This window comes from Lemur catta, chromosome 2 (genome assembly GCF_020740605.2).
Source record: "Lemur catta isolate mLemCat1 chromosome 2, mLemCat1.pri, whole genome shotgun sequence".
NCBI lineage: Eukaryota > Metazoa > Chordata > Mammalia > Primates > Lemuridae > Lemur > Lemur catta.
In genome coordinates this window covers 86180197-86203649 of record NC_059129.1, presented here as the reverse complement: position 1 = coordinate 86203649, position 23453 = coordinate 86180197, and the positions used below count along the sequence as shown (strand labels likewise).

Below are 23453 nucleotides of genomic sequence, written 5' to 3'. Positions count from 1 at the left end.
CTGTCTCTATGAAAAATAAGAAAATTAGTTCAGCATGCTGGTGTGTGCTTGTAGTCCTAGCTACTCAGGCAGTATATGCTTATAGTCCTAGCTACTCAGGAGGCTGAGGTGGGAGGGTTGCTTGAGCCTGAGTTGAGTTTATAGTGAGCTATGATCACAACACTGCACTCTAGCCTGGGCAGCAGAGCAAGACTCTACCTCTTAAAAAAAAGTTAAAATTAAATTGAAAAGTAAGCTGTGGCAGTGGCATGTGCCTATAGTCTCAGTTATGTGGGAGGCTGAGGTGGGAGGATCGTTTGAACCCAGGAGTTCGAGGCTTCAGTGAGATATGATTGTGCCTGTGAATAACCACTGCACTCCAGCCTGGGCAACATAGTGAAACCCCACCTCTAAAAAATTAATAAAAATAGGCTGCGCATGGTGGCTCATGTCTGTAATCCCAGCACTTTGGGAAGCCAAGGCAGAAGGATTGCTTAAGGTCAGGAGTTTTAGACCAGCCTGGGCAACAGAGTGTGACCCTATCTCAAAAAAAAATTTAGTAAAAATAAATAAATAATAAATAAAAATAAAATAAGAGAAGTTAACTGTAGTTGTAAAAGCATTAAAATGTTTAAGAAAACTTGAAATTTACTACATTTATCCATTTTATTTATTTATTTATTTTTAAAAAATTTTTTTTTCGGGGGGGGGTGGACTGAACCTAACGAGGCTGCAGGGCCACGAGGCCCCCACCCCCCCATCCATTAAATTTATTGGCATTATAGGAGTTGTTTGGGTACTTACAACTGATTTATTTGTTGGTGTTTTTATGTTGCCCTGATAGCATTTGAAGTGTTTAAAGCAAATCAAATGTATTACATCTATAAATGGAGTTAAGAATATTGAAAGGAATTTAATTAACTATAGTCTATAAAGGGGACTGATTATTTAAGTTCATCAAATATTAAAGTCCTGTGGTTTTCATTCTCACATTTTATGCAACAATTTTAATAAAATTCTCCATGTTTTGTCATTCACTGCTATTCTATAAGTTATCTAATCAACCATTTTACAATGTTTAATAATAAGAATTTGGGCAAGGCTTAGCTGGGCAGTTCTTCTGCTCCATGAGGTGTTGACTGAGGACATTCAGTGTATTGAGCTAGTGGATGGGCTGGTCTGGAGGATCCAAGATGACTTCACTTACAGGTCTGGTGCCTTGGTGGGATGGCCAGAAGGTTGGGCTCAGCTAGAACAGACAATTGTAATGCTTACATGACAGCTCAGGTTCCCAGAGTTATAGAGTGTGTGTTCTAAGAAGCTTGGATAGAAACTGCAGGACTTCTATGTGCTTATGTTGGAAGTTGTAGAACATGACTCTCATTGTATTTTATTGGTTAAGCAAGTCACTAAGGCCAGCCCAGATTCATGAGGAAGGGAATTAGAGTTTACCTGTCAAGCTGGGAGTAGCAAAGAATTTGCAGTTATCTTTATCTACCACTACTGGCTTTACTTTTCGAGATTTCTGACAGAATTTTCTAGAACACTTTCACCTAAATTATTTGAGTTAAGGAACTTCTAAAAATTATGTATAATGCTATCAGTGGAAATGTTAACACTAGTCATTGAGAGTGCTGAATATCTAATGTTTGCTTCTTTAGATATACTCTCCTTCCCTCTTTATACTTCTCTCTGCCCTTAGGGGCTGACCCATTCAGACAATGGAGAGTTCCAGGAGATTTCCCTTTTAATGGGGAAATAGTACTTAGAAATGGCGAGCTAGATCTTAGGTGGGCTAAGGAGGTATTACTAATAGGGTATTTTTTCTTCCAGACCCTTTAAAGAACAGAACTAAGAAATATGTTTTTAAAAATCATGAGTTCATGTTGACCATTTCCAATTAATATATAACAGTGCAGGCTTTTTCTCCTAATTTTTTGATTTTTTTGTTTGAATTTCTTTTCTCACTAAAAATCTTGATTCCTAAAAAAATATTAGCATATTACATATTTCTTCTAAAACATACATAAAATAGTTTCAAAATTACATTCTCAATACTATTAATATAACACTACTACAGGAGGGATAAGATTTCTTTGCAGTTCCTTTTGTCCTTAGAATATATGTAACTAATGATGTACAGTACTGATTAAGAAAAAAAAAATTCAAGCTTTTAAAGAGCTAAAGTTAGTTTCATCCAACAGTCTTACTGAGGACTATAGACTGAGGCCTACAGCCTGGGAGCAGTCCTTTGGAGAGGTTATATCAGACTGCTGTAGCACGGTATTTCAGACCACTGCTTATATACAGGCGATGGAAGTTCATTATATGCAACATCACATCAAAGTCTGGGCACAAGAGTACATCTGGTTATAGATTACAAAGGTGTAATCAATAACCCAGTCAGCTGTTATGTATGGAAAAAGGCAAGGACTAAAGTCATTTATGTTTTAAGGAATATAGTGACTCAAGCAAGAGATGTTGGGAGCCATATGCTGTACCCTGTTTTGTCTTCAAAACATCTGTTTGGGGAGCTGCAGGTGGTCACAGAATCAGGGGCTTCATGAATGAGCAAACATGGCTTCTTACGTTTGCAAGTTTGTCTCACAACAGTCTGAGCACTCGTTCAAATGTCACTTGAGGCCGGGCGCGGTGGCTCATGCCTGTAATCCTAGCTCTGGGAAGCCGAGGCGGGTGGATCGCTCGAGGTCAGGAGTTCGAGACCAGCCTGAGCAAGAGTGAGACCCCCGTCTCTACTAAAAACAGAAAGAAATTATCTGGCCAACTAAAAATATATAAACAAAAAAATTAGCCGGGCATGGTGGCTCATGCCTGTAGTCCCAGCTACTCGGGAGGCTGAGGCAGTAGGATCGCTTAAGCCCAGGAGTCTGAGGTTGCTGTGAGCTAGGCTGATGCCACGGCACTCACTCTAGCCTGGGCAACAAAGTGAGACTCTGTCTCGAAAAAAAAACAAAAACAACAACAAATGTCACTTGAAATAACTATTTTCTCTGTGTTTCTATTTCTTTTTTTAAACACAGTTTAATTTTTAAAATTTATTTTCCATTTTAGCATTTTTCTTTCTGATTTAATTCAATCTTTTAATATGAGAAACAGTGACATAGTTCAAAAGTAAAAGGTTATAAAAAGGCAAATTCAACAATTGGGTGGATTATATGGTGTGTGAATTATATCTCAGTAAAGCTGTTATTTAGAAAAAGGAGGCTGGGCACGGTGTCTCATGCCTATAATCCCAGCACTTTGGGAGGCTGAAGCAGAAGAATTGCTTGAGGCCAGGAGTTTGAGACCAGCCTAGGCAACATAGCAAGACCCTGTCCCTACAAAAAATAAAAGAAATCAGTTGGGTGTGGTGGCACAGGCCTCTAGTCCCTGCTGCTCAGGATGCTGAGGCAGGAGGATCCTTTGAGCCCAGGAGTTTGAGGTTGCAGTGAGCTATGATGGTGCCACTTCACTCTAGCCCAGTGAGATCTTGTCTTCAAAAAAAGAAGAAAAGCCAAAGCCATGTATGTATATTTGCCTCTAAAAATACATAAAGGGAGGTTTTTAAAAAGGGCATATTCAAAGAACTCTCCCTTCCCTCTCTATTCCTTCCACCCAGTCTACTTTCCATATAAATCACGCTTTTTATTAGGTTCTAATTTATCCTTCCAGTGTTTCTTATGCAAAAACAAGCAAATACATGTATGGTCTTTCTCCTATTCTTTCATATGCAAAAGCTGGCATATCATGTACATTATACCTCGGAGATTACCTCGTGTAAGTACGTAGACATCTCCAGGAATTGCTTTTTTTTTTTTTTAATACATTTGCAATTGCAAGTTCAGACTCCACAAAACATGTAACTGTGTTTCATTTCTCTGTTCTTTTTTTTTTTTACACAAGGTCCCTGCTCTATTGCCCAGGCTGGAGTATAGTGGCATGATCACAGCTCACGGCAACCTTGAACTTCTGAGCTCAAGGGTTACTCCTGCCTAAGCCTCCCAAAGATATGGGATTACAAGCATGAGCCACTTCACCAGGCCTCTCTGTCCTCTTCAAAAATATATATTGATTCCTGGCCGGGTGCGGTGGCTCATGCCTGTAATCCTAGCACGTTCGAAGGGCCAGGTGGGAAGATTGCTTGAGGCCAGGAGTTCTAGACCAGACTGAGCAAAACAAGACCTGTCTGTACAAAAAACAGAAAAATTATCTGGTTAGGGTGGCATGCTTGTAGTCCCAGGTCCTTGGGAGGCTGAGGCAGGAGGATCACTTGAGTCCAGGATTTGGAGGTTGCAGGGAGCTATGATGATGCCACTGCACTCTAGCCTGAGCGACAGAGTGAAACCCTGTCTCGGAGAGAAAGAGAGAAGACTAAAAGAGGAAACAGGGATTAAGACAGGCAGACTCTAGAAGTACCGAGGAAGGTGGCTCTTTGTTTTACTTCCCCACAAATAAATGGCGCAGGCCATGCTCCTGAAGCCAGACCTGCCAGTACCTTCTTCGCAGAGGTTTTGCAAGACAATTCAGGTATTCTACCCTCTAAAAAGCTCTCCTCTCTCCTGCCGCACTAGACTAGCATCTCCCAGGAGCTCCCACACCCTGAGTTTCCCCTTCATCCAGGAAAGCTCTGAGGGCAGGGGACAAGTTTATTCATCATAATCGAGCCCAGCACTATGTCTAGCGCGCAGCCTACATTCAGGAATAAAGGACTAAATAAAGGAATAAAGGACTAAACAAACGACAGACTCCTCAGAGCCTACTTTCCCTTTCATGAACGAGCTTCTCCCAGACCCCGCCCCTACCTCCCTGAAGCCCCGCCCCGTCGCCTCGCCGCCACCTTATACCCCGCCCCTTTGCCTTCAGACCCGCAGGAGACTACGGAAGTTTGGCGCCAACCGTGTTATTTTTTTTTCCCTTCCAAAGGCGGGAACTAGTTATCAGCGCCAAGACGTGCGTTGCGTCTGATCCCATTGGTCATAGGCGCTCAGTCCCGCCTCCGCGTCCTGACTGAGCTCTGGTATTGGTGGAGATGCCAGGGAGACCTCGGTGTGGAGAGAGGAGCCCGGGCTGTCCTGGGCCCGGCAGGGCGGGTAAGTTGCTGTGGGGGCCAAGTCCCCGCAGGGCTGCTAGGGAAAAGGCTGCATGGCGTGGTAGTCCCCCAAGCCAAGGCCGGGGGCGCCCGGGAAGCCAGAGAGTGGGAGGGAATCCGTTCAGAGCGGCCAAGTCGGCGGGGGAAGGGCCGTGACTGACGTCCGGGGAGCCGCAGGTAGCCTCGTTCTCGCCGCGCCGGTGCAGCGTCTGGGCTTGCACCCGGTGTCCCTCTGTGGTTCCTCGAGAGGGTCCAGGCGGGGCCTGGGGGCGAACGTACCTAGAAATTGCCCTTCCTACCGCTCGTCCTGCCCCTGCCCCCCAAGCCCAATCTCGCCTTGGAATATATTCTCAAATGCTTTTGGTTGCGGTTCAGTGGACAAATGGGTTTCCCTGAGGGTCAGGTGATCATTGATGTTGGTTGTTTCCGAAAGTGTTATGCCTGAGAAGTTGTATATCTTGCTCTCTACAGGGCCTAGAGCCATCCCTGACACATAGTAGGCCCTAGCTCAGACGTGGATGTAGAATTCGCAGAATCTCATGATTTGTGCTTCAGGGATCAAGTTGTCTTTGATTCTTTGACTCTTCCCTGGTCTTTTCTATTCTCCACAGCTCCAGCGCCCAACCTCCGCCTCTCCTCAAGGCCCTTCCCCTATCTCCCTCTGCGCCTCTTGATTGGAGGAGGACGGAGGCTTTAAGGGCAAGAACCCTCTCATCTCCCCCTGCCCCCAATTATCTTCCAGTGTTTCCTGCCGTTTTGTAAGAGATGGCTCCCTTTCAAAAAAATATTTATACTCTAATGGATATTCTTGGTTTTGGTCTTCTGGCTTTAGAGACAGACCTAGGGGTCTAATCCTAGCTCTGGCATTTACCAGCTGTTTGTCTTGGGCAAATTTCTTAATCATCTGTATCTGTTTACTCATCTGTAAAATGGGAAAAAGAATAGTATGGACATTGTAGGACTTTGGGGAGGATTTAAAGTAAATGAGTAATGTATTTAGAGCATTTAGGTCAGTCCCTGGTACATAGTAAGTGTGCAATGTATGGTACCTTTTGTTAGTTTTTGCTCCTCACATCTTCTGGGATGTTGCTGTATTAGTTTGCTTTTCCCATGAACCCAAAAATACAGACTCTCTTTCTCCCCTGCCTTTTTCTTGTTTTTCTTTACAAATGCTTGTTTCTTTCTTTCAATTTAAAAAAAATAAGTTTCCTTCAGACTGCTTTTTAAGACATTGTCCTATCATTAAAGTCTCGTGATCCATCTTTCATCTACTTTGCTTTCACATCTGAATCCATTAGAATTGTTCTGAAAAAGATAATGTATAAGTGAGCTTGCAACTCCTTTAAATCATTATGGCTCTCAACTTAAAAAATTTTGCCTCTACTTTTTACAGGTGCATCTCTCCTATTAGTAACAATTCTCATTAGATATTGAGATCCTCAAATGGGGGAAGGTGAGAGCAAGTGTGAAAAAGTCCCTCTTCCCAAGAGATTCTGACACATTCTTCCCCTCCTGTGCCCCCTCCCTTTCTTTCCAGGTGAGTTATTGTCCTTTGTGTTTTCAAGAGTGTAATCTCAACTATCACCAAGATGATAATGAGTCCCAAATCATAATACCTACCACATCTTCTGTGTGACATACTATTTCCAGCTCTCTGTTAGACATTTTCATCTGGTTGTCCTACAGATAACTAAGCATGTTTTCTTTGGTTCTCCATTGCAGTTAAAAGCATGACTATCCACCTTATTGTCTAAGCTAGAAAATTCAGAGTTGGGGATTTCATTAATTTAACAGATATTCTTTTATTATGTACCAACCTGGCAGGCCCTGTGCTGAGAGTTGGGGATACAGTGAGAGCTGGGGAAAAGAACAGAGATGATCCTGATCTTCATGGAGCTTATAGTCCAGTGGGTGAGATGAACATTTCTCCAAGAATCCCACAAAAATGTAATCATAAACTGTGAGAAGAGGTTATGTCGGGGAAGAATCTATGACAGAGGGCCTGACCTAGTGGGGAGAGAGAGTGGCCAGGGGAGGCTTAAAATTACTTAAGCCAAAATACCAAAGAAGAGTTAAGTGAAGGTAGAGATGCATTGAGGAAAGAGCACTCCCTGCAGTAGCCCTGTGGTGGGACGGAACAAACAGCAGGTTCAGGAGCTAAAAGAAAGCCAGTATGATCACAGCAAAGACTGCTGGGGAATGGGTGAGAGTGATGCAAATGGACACTGGTAGGGTGGGCAGAGACTAGGTCATGCAGGCTTTGTACACAGAATTGTGACAGAATTTGTCTTTTACCCTAAGATCGGCAAGGAATCACTGAAGGGTTTTTAAGCCGAGGAAGGAACATAATCAGATTTGCATTTTGAAAAGACAACTCACACTGTGGTGTAAAGAACAATTTGAAATGGGGAAGAGTGGACATTTGAGTACACTTTCCATTGAATTTTGTTGATCTACCACAGAAACCTCTCAGATCTGTTCCTTATCTTTATTTCCACTACTAATAACTTAGCATGAAAGCTCATTGTTTCCTCCTCTGTTTTAAAAGCCTATTCCATCTCCCTTGCCATTAATATTTTCCATTCTCTTGTTTTAAATTTCTGAAATGCAGATTTGATCATGATATTTCTCTGCTTTAAAAACCTTCAGTGGTTTCCCCCATTCCCTACTAGATGAAGTCCAAGGATCCTTTTCGTATAATACATCTTCTGACTTTTTCTTTTTTTTTTTTTTTTTTGAGACAGAGTCTCACTTTGTTGCCCGGGCTAGAGTGAGTGCCGTGGCGTCAGCCTAGCTCACAGCAACCTCAAACTCCTGGGCTTAAGCGATCCTACTGCCTCAGCCTCCCGAGTAGCTGGGACTACAGGCATGCGCCACCATGCCTGGCTAATTTTTTCTATATATATTTTAGTTGGCCAGATCATTTATTTCTATTTTTAGTAGAGATGGGGTCTCGCTCAGGCTGGTCTCGAACTCCTAACCTTGAGCGATCCACCTGCCTCGGCCTCCCAGAGGGCTAGGATTACAGGCGTGAGCCACCGCGCCCGGCCTGACTTTTTCTTTTCTTTTCTTTTCTTTTTTTTTTTTTTGTGACAGAGTGTTGCTCTGTTGCCCAGGCTACAGTGCCGTGGTGTCAGCCTAGCTCACAGCAACCTCAAACTCCTGGACTTAAGCGATTCTTCTGCCTCAGCCTCCCGAGTAGCTGGGACTACAGGCATGCACCACCGTGCCCAGCTAAGTTTTCTATATATATTTTTAGTTATCCATATAATTTCTTTCTATTTTTAGTAGAAATGGGGTCTTGCTCTTGCTCAGGCTGGTGTCTAACTCCTGATCTCGAGCGATCCTCCCGCCTTGGCCTCCCAGAGTGCTAGGATTACAGGTGTGAGCCACTGAGCCTGGTCTCTTCTGACTTTTTAAAGCGTCATTTCTCACATTTTAATTTTGCCTTCAACACATTCTAATCTTCACACCTGGACTTGCTTGTGAATTCATAGGTAGATGTGGTAGGAAACAGATGTGGGGAGATGGTTTCAGGAAGTATGTTTGCAAATAGGATCTCAATTTAATTGAAACTTGGGAATTTCGAAACTTTGGGATAGTGAATAACAGGGCTAGAAAGGTAAGCACCCGTGTATAAGGGTAAGGAGTTTGTTCTTTATTCACCAGACATTGGGAAGTAATGGAAAGTTTTTGAGTAGGAAGTGGTATGAGCAGGATTGTTAGAGAAGAACTAACCCAATCATTGTGTGTAGCATGTATTTGGAGTAGGGAGATAATTAGGTAGCTATAGTGGGAGCCTGAAACAAATTGAAATGGCAAGAATGGGGGTAAATGGGAGAAGCATTTTGGAGGTACCATCAGTAGTCTATTAGGGTATGTTAGTGCTACTTCAAGAAATAGAGATGGCAGGAGTTGAGCAGTGTTGATGGAAAGATGATTTCCTTTTTTTTTGGACTTGGTGAGTTTGTACATACAGGAATGTGTTCATTACCTTCAGCATCTTATTGCTAACTGTTTGTATTTTAGTATAAGCAGTTCCTAATTTTCAAGTACTTTGAGGAGGCAGCAGGGGAGTCTATATGATCTATAACCCCTACTTTTTATGGCGGTACTTGCTCTTTATCCCTTACCCTCTTGTTTTTGCCCACCAACCATTTATTTTTTATTTTAAACTTTCTTAAGAGATAGAGTCTTGCTGTCTCCCTGGCTGGTGTGCATTGGTGTGATCATAGTTCACTGCAGCCTCGAATTCCTGGGCTCAAGTGATCCTCCTTCCTCAGCCTCCCAAGTCACTAAGACTCCAGGTGTACGCCACCAAGCCTGGATAATTTTTAAAATTATTTTTGTGGGGATGGGGTCTCGCTATGTTTCTCAAGCTGGTCTCCACCTCCTGGCCTCAAGCAGTCCTCCCACCTCGGCCTCCCCAAATGCTGGGATTACAGGTGTGAGCCGATGTGCCTGGCCACCATCAACTATTTAACCCAAACAGATAATTTGTGCTTGTGCAGTTGTAGAAAATAAGATATTGATGTCCAGGAGTTCACAACCTTAGGAAAGTATTCAAGTACATTTTTATAAATGCCCAATAGGTATTATAGCTAGTTATGTGTTACTAAAGTTGCAATAAGCACAGCTCTGTGAAGTCCTTTAGATGTGAGTTTTTCATGGTAAAGGAGACTAGTTTTTGGGTGAGGGCCAGTGGGATCCTCTTAGTAGTGAACTATGAGCTTCACTTAATGAACTTAGACATATATTTTGGCTGGTTGAGTCTTTTTTGGTCTGATTTCCTTGTTTATTCAGCAAACATTTATTTTAATGTATGTGTATTAAGTACTGGGAATATAGAGATTTATAAAACTTGATCGCTGCCTTCAAATTGTTCATGGTCTAACTGTTATCCAATAGAGTATCTTCTAGCCACATATGACTATTTAACTTCATATAATGGTCCCCCAAGAATGCCCATATCCTAATACCTAGTACCTGTGAATATCTTACCTTACATGGCAACAGGGACCTTGCAAATGTGATTAAGTTAAGGATTTTGAAATGGTGGATTATCCAGGTGGTCCCAGTGAACTCCCAAGCCTCCTTACAGGAGGGAAGCAGAAGGGCAAAAGTTAAAAAAAGTCAACGTGATGACAAAAGCACACACACAGAGAGAGGAACAAACATGACTATGGAAAGATAGGTCAGAGAGCAAAGAAAATGGTGTGCCGTTGGCTTTGAAGGTAGAGAAAGGAACCACCAGCCAAAAAATGTAGGCAGCTTCTAGAAGCTGGAAACGGCAAAGGACAGATTCTCTGCTATAACCCTCAGAAAGAGTACAGCCCTCCCAACGTCTTGATTTTAGACCAGTGAGACTCCCAGAATTGTAAGATAATAAATTCGTGTTTCAGCCACTAAGTTTATGGTAATTTATTAGAGCAGCAATAGGAAACTAATAGATGCAGTCTCACTATGCATACACTTCATGTATCAATAACTGCATGTGGTGCTAGTAGCTACCACATTGGACAGGTGAACATTTGAATCATTACATAAAGTTTTATTGGACAGCACTGGTATAAAACTGTAGTTCTCAAAGCATCATCTGAGAACTTGTTAGAAATACAAATTCTCAAGCCTCACCCTAGACTTACTGAATCAGAAATGGGAATGGGGGCCAGGTGCGGTGAGTGGCTCACGCCTGTAATCCTAGCCCTCTGGGAGGCCGAGGTGGGTGGATCGCTCGAGGTCAGGAGTTCGAGACCAGCCTCTACTAAAAAATAGAAATAAATTATCTGGACAACTCAAAGTATATATAGAAAAAATTAGCCGGGCATGGTGGCGCATGCCTGTAGTCCCAGCTACCCGGGAGGCTGAGGCAGTAGGATCGCTTAAGCCCAGGAGTTTGAGGTTGCTGTGAGCTAGGCTGACACCACGACACTCACTCTAGCCCGGGCAACAGAGCGAGACTCTGTCTCAAAAACAAAAAAACAGAAATGGGAATGGGCCATATTGGTCTTACTACGTTTTAACTTCTCTAAGTGTTCCTAATGCATGCTAAAAGCTAAGAACAACTGGTTTAAAAAGCAAGTGATTGCAATAGAGGTTGCTAAATGCAGTGATATGTATTCAGTGCGTTGATAGAGAAAGAGAATGAGGATTACTCTGTAGAAAAGGATCGCCAGGCGTGATAGCTCGCTCCTGTAATGCTAGCACTCTGGGAGGCTGAGGTGGGAGGATTGCTTGAGGTCAGGAGTTTGAGACCAGCCTGAGTAAGAGTGAGACCCCATCTCAACTAAAAATAGAAAACTTAGCTGGGTACAGTGGTGCACACTTGCAGTCCCAGCTACTTGGGAAGCTGAGGCAAGAGGTTTATTTCAGCCCAGGAGTTTGAGGTTGTGGTGAAGTATACCATTGCACGCTATCTGGGGCGACAGCAAAATTCTGTCCCCCACCTCCAAAAAAAGAAAAAAGTCTTCTCTTTATGGTTACTGGATGTGGGAAGGGGATGAGCAGTCTAGGAAGAAACAGAATGAACAAAGCAAGATATTGTGGAATTGAAGTACATGGCATATTTTAGGAACTGTAAGTGCAGACGTTTCTGCTCCCCTGTAATATATGCATTCTTGAGAACCTTAAGCTTTGGCAAAACACAGTTTATGGAAAAATACAGGTGGAGCACAAACAGGATCAGTGATAATTTTCATTAAAGTATCGGTACTATTAAAAAGATGTTAAATTTCTGGCCAGGCGCGGTGGCTCACGCCTGTAATCCCAGCCCTCTGGGAGGCCGAGGCGGGTGGATCGCTCAAGGTCAGGAGTTCGAGACCAGCCTGAGCGAGACCCCGTCTCTACTAAAAATAGAAAGAAATTATCTGGCCAACTAAAATATATATAGAAAAAATTAGCCAGGCATTGTGGCGCATGCCTGTAGTCCCAGCTACTCGGGAAGCTGAGGCAGTAGGATCGCTTAAGCCCAGGAGTTTGAGGTTGCTGTGAGCTAGGCTGACGCCACGGCACTCACTCTAGCCCGGGCAACAAAGTGAGACTCTGTCTCAAAAAAATAAAATAAAATAAAAAAGATGTTAAATTTCTGATAAATAATAAGTGTAGGTCTTTCCAACAAGAAAAGAAAAGATGAAGGTAACATGATGGAAGGAGGAATAAGGAAGGATTGAGGGACATAATGCATCAGAGGTTGTAGGTGTAGAGGCAGTGGCAGGTTTTATGTGAAATACTGTGGTGGCAGATTGGACGGTTGTGGCTCATTGTCTTAAAATTGTGTTTTTGTTTTTTGCATAAAGATTGAGGAAAACCATGCGTAAGCTCTTGTAAGAAAAGCCTGTGTCTTTATTGAGAAAAGAGAAAGAAAGGAGAGTGGTTGGCATCTATGTTAAGGGCACCACATGCAGAATTAAATTCTTGCAGGGTTTGCTACATTCAGCTTTGGTGCTTTGCATTAGGCTGCTGTTAATTAATGGTAGAAAATTTTAATATCCTGGGAAGAATACTGTATGGGCCAACATAATTTCTGAAATCATTTACTGACATCATTTCCCTATTTCTCAATAATGTATGAGCTAATTTGCATTATGTAAACGTGCTCTTGTGGAACAGAATCTATTGTGTGGCTTAGTGGAGGAGGTGAGGGGAGGAGCAGTGTGAGGTAGAAAAGTAGATAGATAGGCATTTCTGGAAAGTCCTTGAGTTCTGTTCTAGGAAAGCTTAACTCAATTATGTTTTGGTTAGCTCTTGAAGGTTTTCTACCTTCAAGGGAGTGAAACACAGGCTAGATATAAACAGGATTAATTTTGCCTTCAGTGTGGAAAATAAGAGGAAAAAGATTTTGGTAGTATGCAAACTAGAAGACTTTTATAATAATTTGAGTAATAATTGCATCTGAAACCACAATAATGATTGTGAGTGGAAGGGAGACATTAAATTTGAGAGACATTTAAAAATAAAATCACTAAGAATTTGTGACTACTTGAAGTGAGAGTGGAGTCAAAGATAGTGGAAACTTCTAGCTTGAGAGTGAATTGAGGCAAGAGAAGATGATTGTTTATACTTCCCATATCCAACCATTCACCCTATTTGCCTTCTTCCATTATTATTCCTCGTATAAACATTCTTTAAATTCTTACTGTCCTCATCCATGTGGACTCTTAGAGTAGCCTCCTTCCCAGTTTCTTTTCCAACACATTTTGTCTTCACAGTTCATTCCACATATTCATCTTCCTATTTCATTTTTTTATATTGATGTTTCAGACTCAGAAACCTTCAGTGCTCCTATTCTCTGAAAGATCAAGCCCAGATTCCTTGGCTTGACATTTAGTTATCTTTTGTCTGACTCTAATGAAATTTGACAGTCATATTTTCTAATCCTATTCTATCCAAGGCCCATTCTAAGCTGTTTTATTTACATTTCTTCATACATACCTTAAAGAAGTTTTCCTCTAAAGATTTTGCTAATGGTAATCTCTTTTGGAATCTGTACACATTCCTGCAGATATCCCCCACTCCTCCATAGACATGCAAGTCGTATCTCTGCAAAGCAAAGTGTATGCTTTCATTCTCCATACATCTTTGCCAACATTTGGGAGTGGATATTGGGCACATGAGGAGGGTTTCCAGGGTCCTGTAATGATCTGTTTCTTGATCTGAGTGGTAGTTAAGTGGATTTGTTCAGTTTGTGAAAAATCATGCTCCTATATAGTTATGATTTGTGTTCTTTTCTGTATTTATGTTTGTCTTAGGCTGTTCAGGTTGCTGTAACAAAGTGCCATAAGGCTGAGGGGGTGGCCCATGTCTGTATTCCCAGCACTTTGGGAGGCTGAGGTGGGACGATTGCTTGAGGCTAGGAGTGCAAGAGCAGCCTGTACAACATAGCAAAACCTTGTCTCTGTAAAAGAAAAAAAAAAAAAATTAGCCGGGCACTGTGGCACACACCTGTAGTCTCAGCTACTGGAGTGGCTGAGGCAGGAGGATTGCTTGAGGCTGGAAGGTCAAGGTTGCACTGAGCTACATTAGTGCCAATGCAGCCCAGCCTGGGTGACAGAGCAAGACCCTGTCTCAGAGAACCCCCAAAACTCCTAAGTTCCATAAACCAAGTGGCTTTATTTGTTTGTTTGAGACAGAGTCTCGCTCTGTTGTTCTGGCTAGACTGCCATGACATCAACCTAGCTCACAGCAACCTCAAGCTCCTGGGCTCAAGCAATCCTCCTGCCTCAGCCTCCCAAGTAGCTGGAACTACAGGCGCATGCCACCATGCCCAGCTTATTTTTTCTGTTTTTAGTAGAGATGATGTCTCACTCTTGCTCAGGCTGGTCTCAAACTCCTGACCTCAAGCAATCCTTCTGCCTTAGCCTCCCAGAGTGCTAGGATTACAAGCATGAGCCACACTGCCTATGATGTTCTTAAAACGATGAAATCACCTAAGGATGCATTTCTCAGAACGTATCTGCATTGTTAAGTGACAAATGACTATACTTCAATAAAAAGTTTGGTCATTCCTCATCAAAACAAAAAATGTCCTGATTCTCCTAGACCCTTTGCACTTCAGTTTGAATTTTATGGTTACCTTGTTAACTTTGTTTGTAATGGCATTGAATTTATAGGTAAGTTTGGGAGAGAATTGCCAACTTTGCTATTGAGTCTTCCCATATGTGATTGAGATATTTTGTCATTTATTTAGATCAATGGTCAACTGCCTGTTTTTGTATATAAAGTTTTATTGGGGCACAGCCACACTTATTTGTTTACATATTGTCTGTGGTTGCCTCTGAGCTACAGTGGCATGGTTAAGTGCTTGTGACAGACTAAAAGGTCTGCAAGCCACCTATCTGGCCCTTTAAGAAGAGGTTTTCAGATCCCTGATTTAGGTCTTTTATTATTTTTTCCATAAAAGTCTTGCACATCTTGTATTAGATTAATTCCTGTGTACCTTATGGTTTTGTTGTTGTAAATAATATCTTTTCATCAGTTATGTTTTAAAATTGTTTGCTGGTACAGAGGAAAGCTGATGCTTTTGTGTATTAATCTTATATTTGGCCACTTCGCCAAATACCAGTTGCAATAAAATATAGATTTTCTACATAGGTGATCATGGTATGAATAATATCAGCTTTGTTTTTTTCTTTCTAGTTCTTTTCATTTTCTTCCTTTTTATTTTATTGTTTTGTTTTTCTCAAATAGAAGCATATTTGTCTCTAAAGGAAATGCTTCTATGGTTTCACCAGGGTTTTTTTTTTTTCCTCGTTTATTTTTTTTTAGAGACGTGGTCTCACTCTGTCACCCAGGCTGGAGTGCAGTGGTGTGATCTCCTTGAACTCCCCTTGAACTTGCAACCTTGAACTCCTGGGCTCAAGCAATCCTCCTGCCTCAGCCTCCTGAGTACCTAGGACTATAGAGTACAAGCACAAGCTGCCCCACCTGGCTGAGTTTTTAATTTATTGTAAAGACCAGGTCTTTGGGTCTCTGTATGTTGCCTAGGCTAGTCACAAAGATTCATTATTAACTAAAGTATATGGTTTATTTAGATTTCCTTTTTTTTTTTTTTTTTCCTTAAGTGGCAGGGTCTCATTGTGATGCCCAGCCAGGCTGGAGTAAGTAGAGTGGCATGATCATAGCTCACTGAAATTTCAAACTCCTGGGCTCAGCCGATCCTCCTGACTCGGCCTCCTGAGTAGCTAGGACTACAGGCGTGCACTATGATGCTGGCTAATTTAAAAATTTTTTTGTGGAGATGCGGTCTCACCATATTGCCCAGGCTGGTGTCACCCTCCTGGCCTCAAGCATTCCTCCTGCCTCAGCTTCCCAAAGTGCTGGGTTTATAGGCATGAGCCACCACACCTGGCTCTTAGTTTTTACCCCATGTGCATCCTTTTTCTGTTACAGTAGATCATTTTACATTTAGTTGTCATGTCTTCTTAGGCTCCTCTTTTTTTTTTTTTTAAACATATTCCTCAGTCCTTGCTCACAGTAGGACTTAGGCTCCTCTTGACTGTGACATTGTCTCACTTTTCTTGTTTTTGATGTGCTTGACAGTTTTGAGGAGTACTGGTAAAGTATATTATAGCATACCCCTCTATTAGAATTTGTCTGTTGTTTTTCTCATGATTAGGTTGGGATTATGGGTTTTGGGGAAGAAGATCACAGAGGTAAAGTGCCATTTTCATCACATCATATTAAGAGTACATACTATCAACATGATTTATGACTGTTAACGTTGACCTTGATCACCTGGCTGAAGTAGTGTTTGTCAGGTTTCTTTACCATGAAGTTATTCTTTTTCTCCCTTGCCATACTTACTGTGTTCCCTTTGGAAGGAAGTCACCATGCCCAGCCCACACTTAAGGAGTGAGGTTTTGTTCTCCCTCCTTTAGGGTGGACTATCTACATAATTTATTTGGAATTCTTCTGCATGGAGGATTTGTCTGTACTCATTTGCTAATTTACTTATATCAGTATGGATTTATATATATATTTATTTTATACTTTGCATTATAATCAAGTGCTACTTTACAACCTAATACTACTTTTCTTGCTCAAATTGTTCTAGATTCAGCCATTGGGAACTCTTCCAGTTGGTTCCTGTGCCCCTTTGACATATGCCCATCAATTTTTTTTTGAGCACTTACTTTCTGGCATGATAAGATGCTTATCTTGTGTATTTCTGCCCATTTTTAGAATCAGCTATTTCTCCAAGGAATCCTGGTTCATTTTAATGGAAAACAATATTACACATCAAGATCTGGGTACTAGGTGTGCTTGTTGCTACTGGGGTATCATTTCTTTTATGTCTTCTGAGGTAAAGAAATACATGTGTGTATACTAACCCATATGTTAATATATACACATCTACAAAAATTTCTGTATCTAATTATCTGTATCTATAGTAAGTTAATCATGTGATTCTTACAGATGTCTTGAACTCTAATTCCTTACCTCATGGATCATTTTAGCCTGTTCTCTTACTTTTCTATAACCTCCCACTCCAATAGTAAGAAATCTGGCTCCCACCATCTACCACCTATTTATTTAAATTGTTCAGTTCCAAGATCCATTTGTATCAGTATCAGAATTACTAACCCATATGTCTGTGGGAAGCAATTTTAATATCAGGCCACCCTTGCATTTTTGGGATAAATCTCACTTGTTCATAGTGTTTTTTTATTTAATGTCTTGCCGGATTCAGTTGGCTGATTTTTTTTTTTTTTTTTTTGGCTATTTCTTCCCATGTTCATAAGAAAGATTGGCTTGTAGTTTTTCTGTGTTGTTATTTTTCTGTTTTGTCCTATCCTTGACCTGTTTTGATGGTAAGGCTGTACTAACCTCAAAAAATTACTTTCCTGTTAGCAAACAACTTTTTTCTGTTGTCTGGAGTAGATTAACATTTATCTGTTCTTTGAAGATATGGTAGAATTCACCAACTGTCTACACACAGTGGGTTTTTTTTTCCTAAAGACAGGTTCTTGCTCTGTTGCCTGGATTAGAGTTCAGTGGCATCATGATAGCTCACTGCGACCTCACACTTCTGGGTTCAAGTAATCCTCTTGCCTCAGTCAGCCTCCTGAGTAGCTGGGACTACAGGAACATGTCACTAGAAAAGGCTAATTTTTCTATTTTCAGTAGAGATGGGGTCTTAATTTTGCTTAGGCTGATCTTAAACTCCTGAGCTCATGTAATCCTCTTGCCTCGGCCTCCCAGAGTGCTTGGACTACAGGTGTGAGCCACTACACCCAACCCATTTTATAGTTTTGACTTTTGCCTGGAAAAAAAATTTTTTTAAGCTAGTCAAATTTAGCAGTGGGGGAGTTGTATACCAACTTTAGTGACACTAATATTAATAAGTTCTGATAAACCACTATGATCGTACCAGCCAGAGATTTTGTTATATCTTGAGTCTGCTTTTAAGGATGGTAGAGAGTGAAACTTATTCACTGTGTCCAAATTTGAAAGTTGTCTTTTAACTTGAAGCTAGGTTTTATTCTCTGAATTGTGAGGTTGATTTTAACAGTGGAAAATTTTTATATATGATGCCTTAGGTGTCAACTATCAAAAGGAAATAGGATCATGGCAGCAGATGATGACAATGGTGATGGAACAAGTCTTTTTGATGTCTTTTCTGGTAAGAGCTACTTTTAATTGTCTTTCTAAATTTATTTTTTAAATTATAAAATTATTTACTTATTCTCATTGGAAAAACTGTCACCAACTTTTCTTTTCATACTTAAGTGAATTAATACCATAAAATGCCTGGCACATAGGAGTGCTTAGTAAATGTGAACTTTCTTATTGTATGCTTTCAAGCCTCTAAAATGTAATCAAATTAGCAGCTTTGCCAATATGAATGGTAATAATTTTTCTTTTTTTTTCTTTTTTGAGACAGAGTCTCACCTCTGTTGCCCTGGCTACAGTGCAGTGGCATCATCATAGCTAACTGCAGCCTCAAACTCCTGGACTCAAACAATTCTCCTGCCTCTCAAGTAGCTGGATATGCTACCATACCCAGCTAATTTTTTCTATTTTTAGTAGAGACAGGGTCTCGCTCTTGCTCAGGCTGGTCTTGAACTCCTGAGCTCAAGAGATCCTCCTGCCTCAGCCTCCTGAGTAGTTGGGACTACAAGTATGCGCCACCATTCTCGGCTAAGTTTCTCTTTTTTTGAGATGGAGTCTTGTTATGTTACCTAGGCTGGTCTCGAACTCCTGGCCTCAAGCAATCCTCCGTCCTCAAGCTCTTGAGTAGCTGGGATTACAGGCATGTTGTTGTTTTTAATTTTAGCAGTTATTTAACTTAGCTGAGCTTGCACTTCTGTCTTTCCTGTAATAGATAGCAACTGAAATCTCTGTTCAAATATTTTAGGTTTAGCTGGCTTTTTGGAGTTCTGCCCTTTTTGGGGAATCACCTAGAGATTTGAGGAGCATTTGAGGAATCCTCTATATGGATTCCTGGATTTTCCCCCTCACTTTCTAGTTGCTGTTATCACCCCAAAGTCTTTCCTCTGATTCTTTAAGCTATTAGGACTAGAAGTTTCTATCTCAGTTGTCAGTGCCCAGCGTGGTTCCAGTTAGGGTCTGTCCTTCAACAAAAAGCGGTAATAAAAGGGGAACGGGGAACTCATGCAATGCTGTCTTCATTCAGGTATTGTCTACCCTCCAGTTTTTGCACCTTTGGGTTGCTCTCTGTCTCTTCAGATAGCTGTGAATATTTTGTTTAGTGTTTATAGTTGTTATCTGCAGGACGCTTGGTCTGATAGAAACTACTGTTATTACTAGAATTGGAAGCTTCTCACTAGTTTTTTTTTTTTTTTGAGACAGAGTCTCACTCTGTTGCGTGGGCTAGAGTGCCGTGGCATCAGCCTAGCTCACAGCAACCTCAAACTCCTGGGCTCAAGCTATCCTCCTGACTGACTTGGCCTCCTGAGTAGCTGGGACACAGGCGTGTGCCACCATGCCCAGCTAATCACTAGTATATTTTTTCTTTTTTTTTTTTTAAAGGAGGGGACTGAGCCTGATGAGGCTGCAGGGCCGCAAGGCCCCACCCCCCCACTAGTATATTTTTGAAAGCAAATTTTTAAGTCTAAATCTGAGGTAATCAAGGCATATGCCAAAATCTTCCTGTTTATAAATATGTAGAAAAACTTGCCTCTTTTTTGGAACAAAACTAATGAAGTATTTTCCTGGTCCTTCAGAGTAGGAATGGAAAAACCTCAGTTATAAAGTCAATTTTAACTAGTCTTTGCTTTTCTTACAGCTTCCCCTCTTAAAAATAATGATGAAGGCTCATTGGACATCTATGCTGGGTTGGACAGTGCTGTTTCTGGTATGTAAATTCCATAAAATAGTTTCATTTTGTTTGGTTAGTATGTTGTGTTTGTTTTGTTGTTACCGATTCCTGGTATTTGCCTATTCTTAGAAATGATTATACTCAGATAATTATTTTCTTGCTCAAAGCTTGATCAATAAAACACATTAGGTAAGGTGCAGTGGCTCGCGTCTGTAATCCCAGCACTTTTGGTCACTGAAGCAGAGGATCACTTGAGGCCAGTAGTTTAAGACCAACCCGGGCAACATAGTAAGACTCCATCTCTAAAAAAAAATTTAAAAATTAGCAGGGCATTGTGGTGCATACCTATAGAACTAGCTTTTAAGGAGGCTGAGGAGGTGAGAGGATCACTTGAGCCTTGGAGTTCAAGGTTGCAATGAGCTGTGATCGTGCCATTGCTTTCCAGCCTAGGTGATAGAGTGAGACCTTGCATCTAAAAAAATATGTAAATTAGCACACACATTTGTTATTCATCTAGGTCTCAGATCTAATTGGACCTAGTGGAAAAATATTTTCTACTAATTAAATGCAACCAGTGCTGGTGTTTGTGTGTATATTTCTACTCATACTATTGTGTGTTACATAATATTAGAACATTTGAAAAGTGTAGTTATTAGGAATATTTTGTTAGAGTGATATGTGGAGAGACTAATGACCTATCCAAATTAGAAATCTTGGCTGGGCATAGTGGCTTGTGCCTGTAATCCCAGCACTTTGGGAGAGTGAGGTGGGAGGATCGCTTGGGGCCAGGAATTCAAGACCAGCCTGGGCAATATAGTGAAACCCTGTCTCCACAAAAAATAAAATTGACTGGGTGTGGTGGCACCTGCACCTGTAGTCCCAACTACTCAGGAGGTTGAGGCAGGACAATCACTTGAGCCTAGAAGTTTGAGGCTGCAGTGAGATAATGATCATACCACTGCCCTCTAGCCTGGATGACAGAGGAGTGAGAACTGAATGTCTCAAAAAACAAATTAGAAACCTTTTCCATAATCAAATCTCTCAAAGTTTTGAACAGATATGATCCTCACACCTGATTTGTTGACATAATCATTTCAGGTAAACTGGTATTCTAGTCATTCCAGTCATCTGTGAAATCAGTGTAAAGTTGGAATGTAGGAGAAATGAAATATAGGAGTAAAAGAAATATATAAGCCTTTGAAATAGACATAACATCGAAAAGTATAACAAATATTGTAATGTAAGGCTTTTTTTATTTGTTTATTTTTAGATTGTTCTTCCAAATCCTCTGTACCATCAAGAAGTTGTTTAGATTTATATGAAGAAATCCTGACTGAAGAAGGAACTGCAAAGGAAGCAACATATAATGATGTATGAGTTGCCACAGTTAATAAGAACAGTTATTTACTCTTTTGTAGCTCCTGAAGAGCACTTAGCAGCTTACTATTACATATTCTGTGTTTAGGAACCAGGTCTTAGACTAAAAGAATATTTAAGTCTGTTTCTGCCTTCAGATCTGCTTTTTAAAGGAATGTTTTCTGGGTCGGGCGCGGTGGCTCACGCCTGTAATCCTAGCACTCTGGGAGGCCGAGGCGGGTGGATCGCTCGAGGTCTGGAGTTCGAGACCAGCCTGAGCAAGAGTGAGACCCCGTCTCTACCAAAAATAGAAAGAAATGATTTGGACAGCTAAAAATCTATATAGAAAAAATTAGCCGGGCATGGTGGTGCATGCCTGTGGTCCCAGCTACTCGGGAGGCTGAGGCAGTAGGATCGCTTAAGCCCAGGAGTTTGAGGTTGCTGTGAGCTAGGCTGACGCCACGGCACTCACTCTAGCCCGGGCAACGAAGCGAGACTCTGTCTCAAAAAAAAAAAAAAAAGGGAATGTTTTCTGAATACTTGTCTAAATTTAGTTACAACTTTGCTTGACTAAATTTAAGTGTCTGATTATATGATACCTCAACAGGCAATCAGTGTGTTAAAACATTTTAATCTTTTCATGATTTGTACTAAGTTATATTGTATGTTGGATGGAATGTCCTGCGACTTAACATTTCTTTCTACTGTATTTGCATTTTAAGGTTTGGAGTTTAAAAATCAGTAATCTCACCAAATACCTATTAGAAATAGACTTCATCTACACTTCTTAGTGGATTGATTTGCAAATTTTTCAATATTTTGAAATGTCATTTAAGCTAAGATAGTAATTTAAAATGATCCTTAAATTAGGCCTTTTATATTTAACAGTTGCAGGCAGAATATGGAAAATGTCAGTTGCAAATGAAAGAGCTGATGAAAAAATTTAAGGAAATACAGACACAGGTAGGATTATAATGAATATTTTATTTTTGCCTTCCAAAATTTTGAAATAAGTACTTAAAAATTTTTTTGGTTATAAATAGAAACTAAAATGCTAAAGTGTTGGCAGTTTATAAAGGTGCTTTTAGTATTAAATGAAATAGCAAATCTGGCAAATATGGATTATTTCTTGAGTTGATGAAATTGATATAGGAAAACTGCTTATTTGTTAAATGACATTGACATAAAAGATCTGTTAGACTTAGATCAATTAATAGTTAAGTAATACGGCCGGGCGCAGTGGCTCACGCCTGTAATCTCAGCACTCTGGGAGGCTGAGGTGGGAGGATCACTTGAGGTCAGGAGTTCAAGACTAGCCTGAGCAAGAGCGAGACCCTGTCTCTACTGAAAAATAGAAATAAACTAGCTGGACAACTAAAAATATATAGAAAAAGTTAGCCGGGCATGGTGGTGCATGCATGCTTGAGCCCAGGAGTTTGAGGTTGCTGTGAGCTATGCTGATGCCATGGCACTCTAGCCCGGGCAACAGAGTGAGACTCTGTCTAAAATATATATATATATATATATATATATATATAGTTAAGTAATAGAAAATTTTAGACATAATGACAGATGGTTTAAAAGAGAATGGCTTTGAGAAACAAAGATTTATTAGAAATGCTTTTGGAGACATATGGTATCCCTCCCAAAATGGTGAAAAATAGTAATTCACAGTTTTGGCAGAATGACCCTTTTTGTGATTCTGCTGCAAAAATTAGAAATGTCATGTCCTACTCTGATTTTTATTTTTTGGTAAAATTATTCCTCTTCCTTTCCCCTTCTCCTGATAAAACCAGTCAACTCTAGATTCTTTCTTTGTTTATCTGAGAACCAATGTATTGTTGCAAGTTTAAACTAAGTTGTTAAAGTTAATAGAATTTTTATCATTTTTATTTTCAACTTTCAAGATAATGACTCAGGCAGACCTATTTTTTCCCCCTGCTGTTTATTGATTTTTCATTTTCATCCCTGTTTTAAGAAGTTTCATTTTAAGTGGGTATTTAGGAAAAGCTCTTTCCCCTGCTCTCACACCACAACAGTCATCAACACAGAGAGACTTTCTGTGACCAAATGTGTGTGTGTTTGGGGGGGTGGTTTTTCTCTACTACCAATCAAGCAGTCAGTTCTACAGCAGATACCAATGTCCTCCAATTCAATTCCAGCAATATCTACCTTGAGATAATGTCAGATCCCACAGAGTGAGGGCTCAGTCTCCAAAACTGTTACCCCCTCCTTTCCCTTCAGACACTA

The 23453-nt window shown here is 40.8% G+C and overlaps 1 protein-coding gene across 3 annotated transcripts in view; it reads left to right on the top strand.

The window, feature by feature from the left end:
- The first annotated feature begins 5032 nt into the window (after positions 1 to 5032).
- The window catches only part of CASP8AP2 (caspase 8 associated protein 2), a 34256-nt gene continuing 15835 nt past the window's right edge, over positions 5033 to 23453 (top strand). For 2 of the 3 annotated variants that reach the window (XM_045544028.1, XM_045544031.1), the window contains exons 1-6: positions 6467 to 6605; positions 6893 to 6979; positions 18106 to 18188; positions 19815 to 19883; positions 21118 to 21218; positions 22092 to 22166. In XM_045544028.1, the coding sequence (XP_045399984.1) occupies positions 18134 to 18188; positions 19815 to 19883; positions 21118 to 21218; positions 22092 to 22166 (300 nt within the window). In that variant the 5' untranslated portion in view covers positions 6467 to 6605; positions 6893 to 6979; positions 18106 to 18133. Of the gene's footprint in view, positions 5070 to 6466; positions 6606 to 6892; positions 6980 to 18105; positions 18189 to 19814; positions 19884 to 21117; positions 21219 to 22091; positions 22167 to 23453 lie in introns of those variants that run through there. The other variant, XM_045544029.1, reaches the window with a different exon arrangement.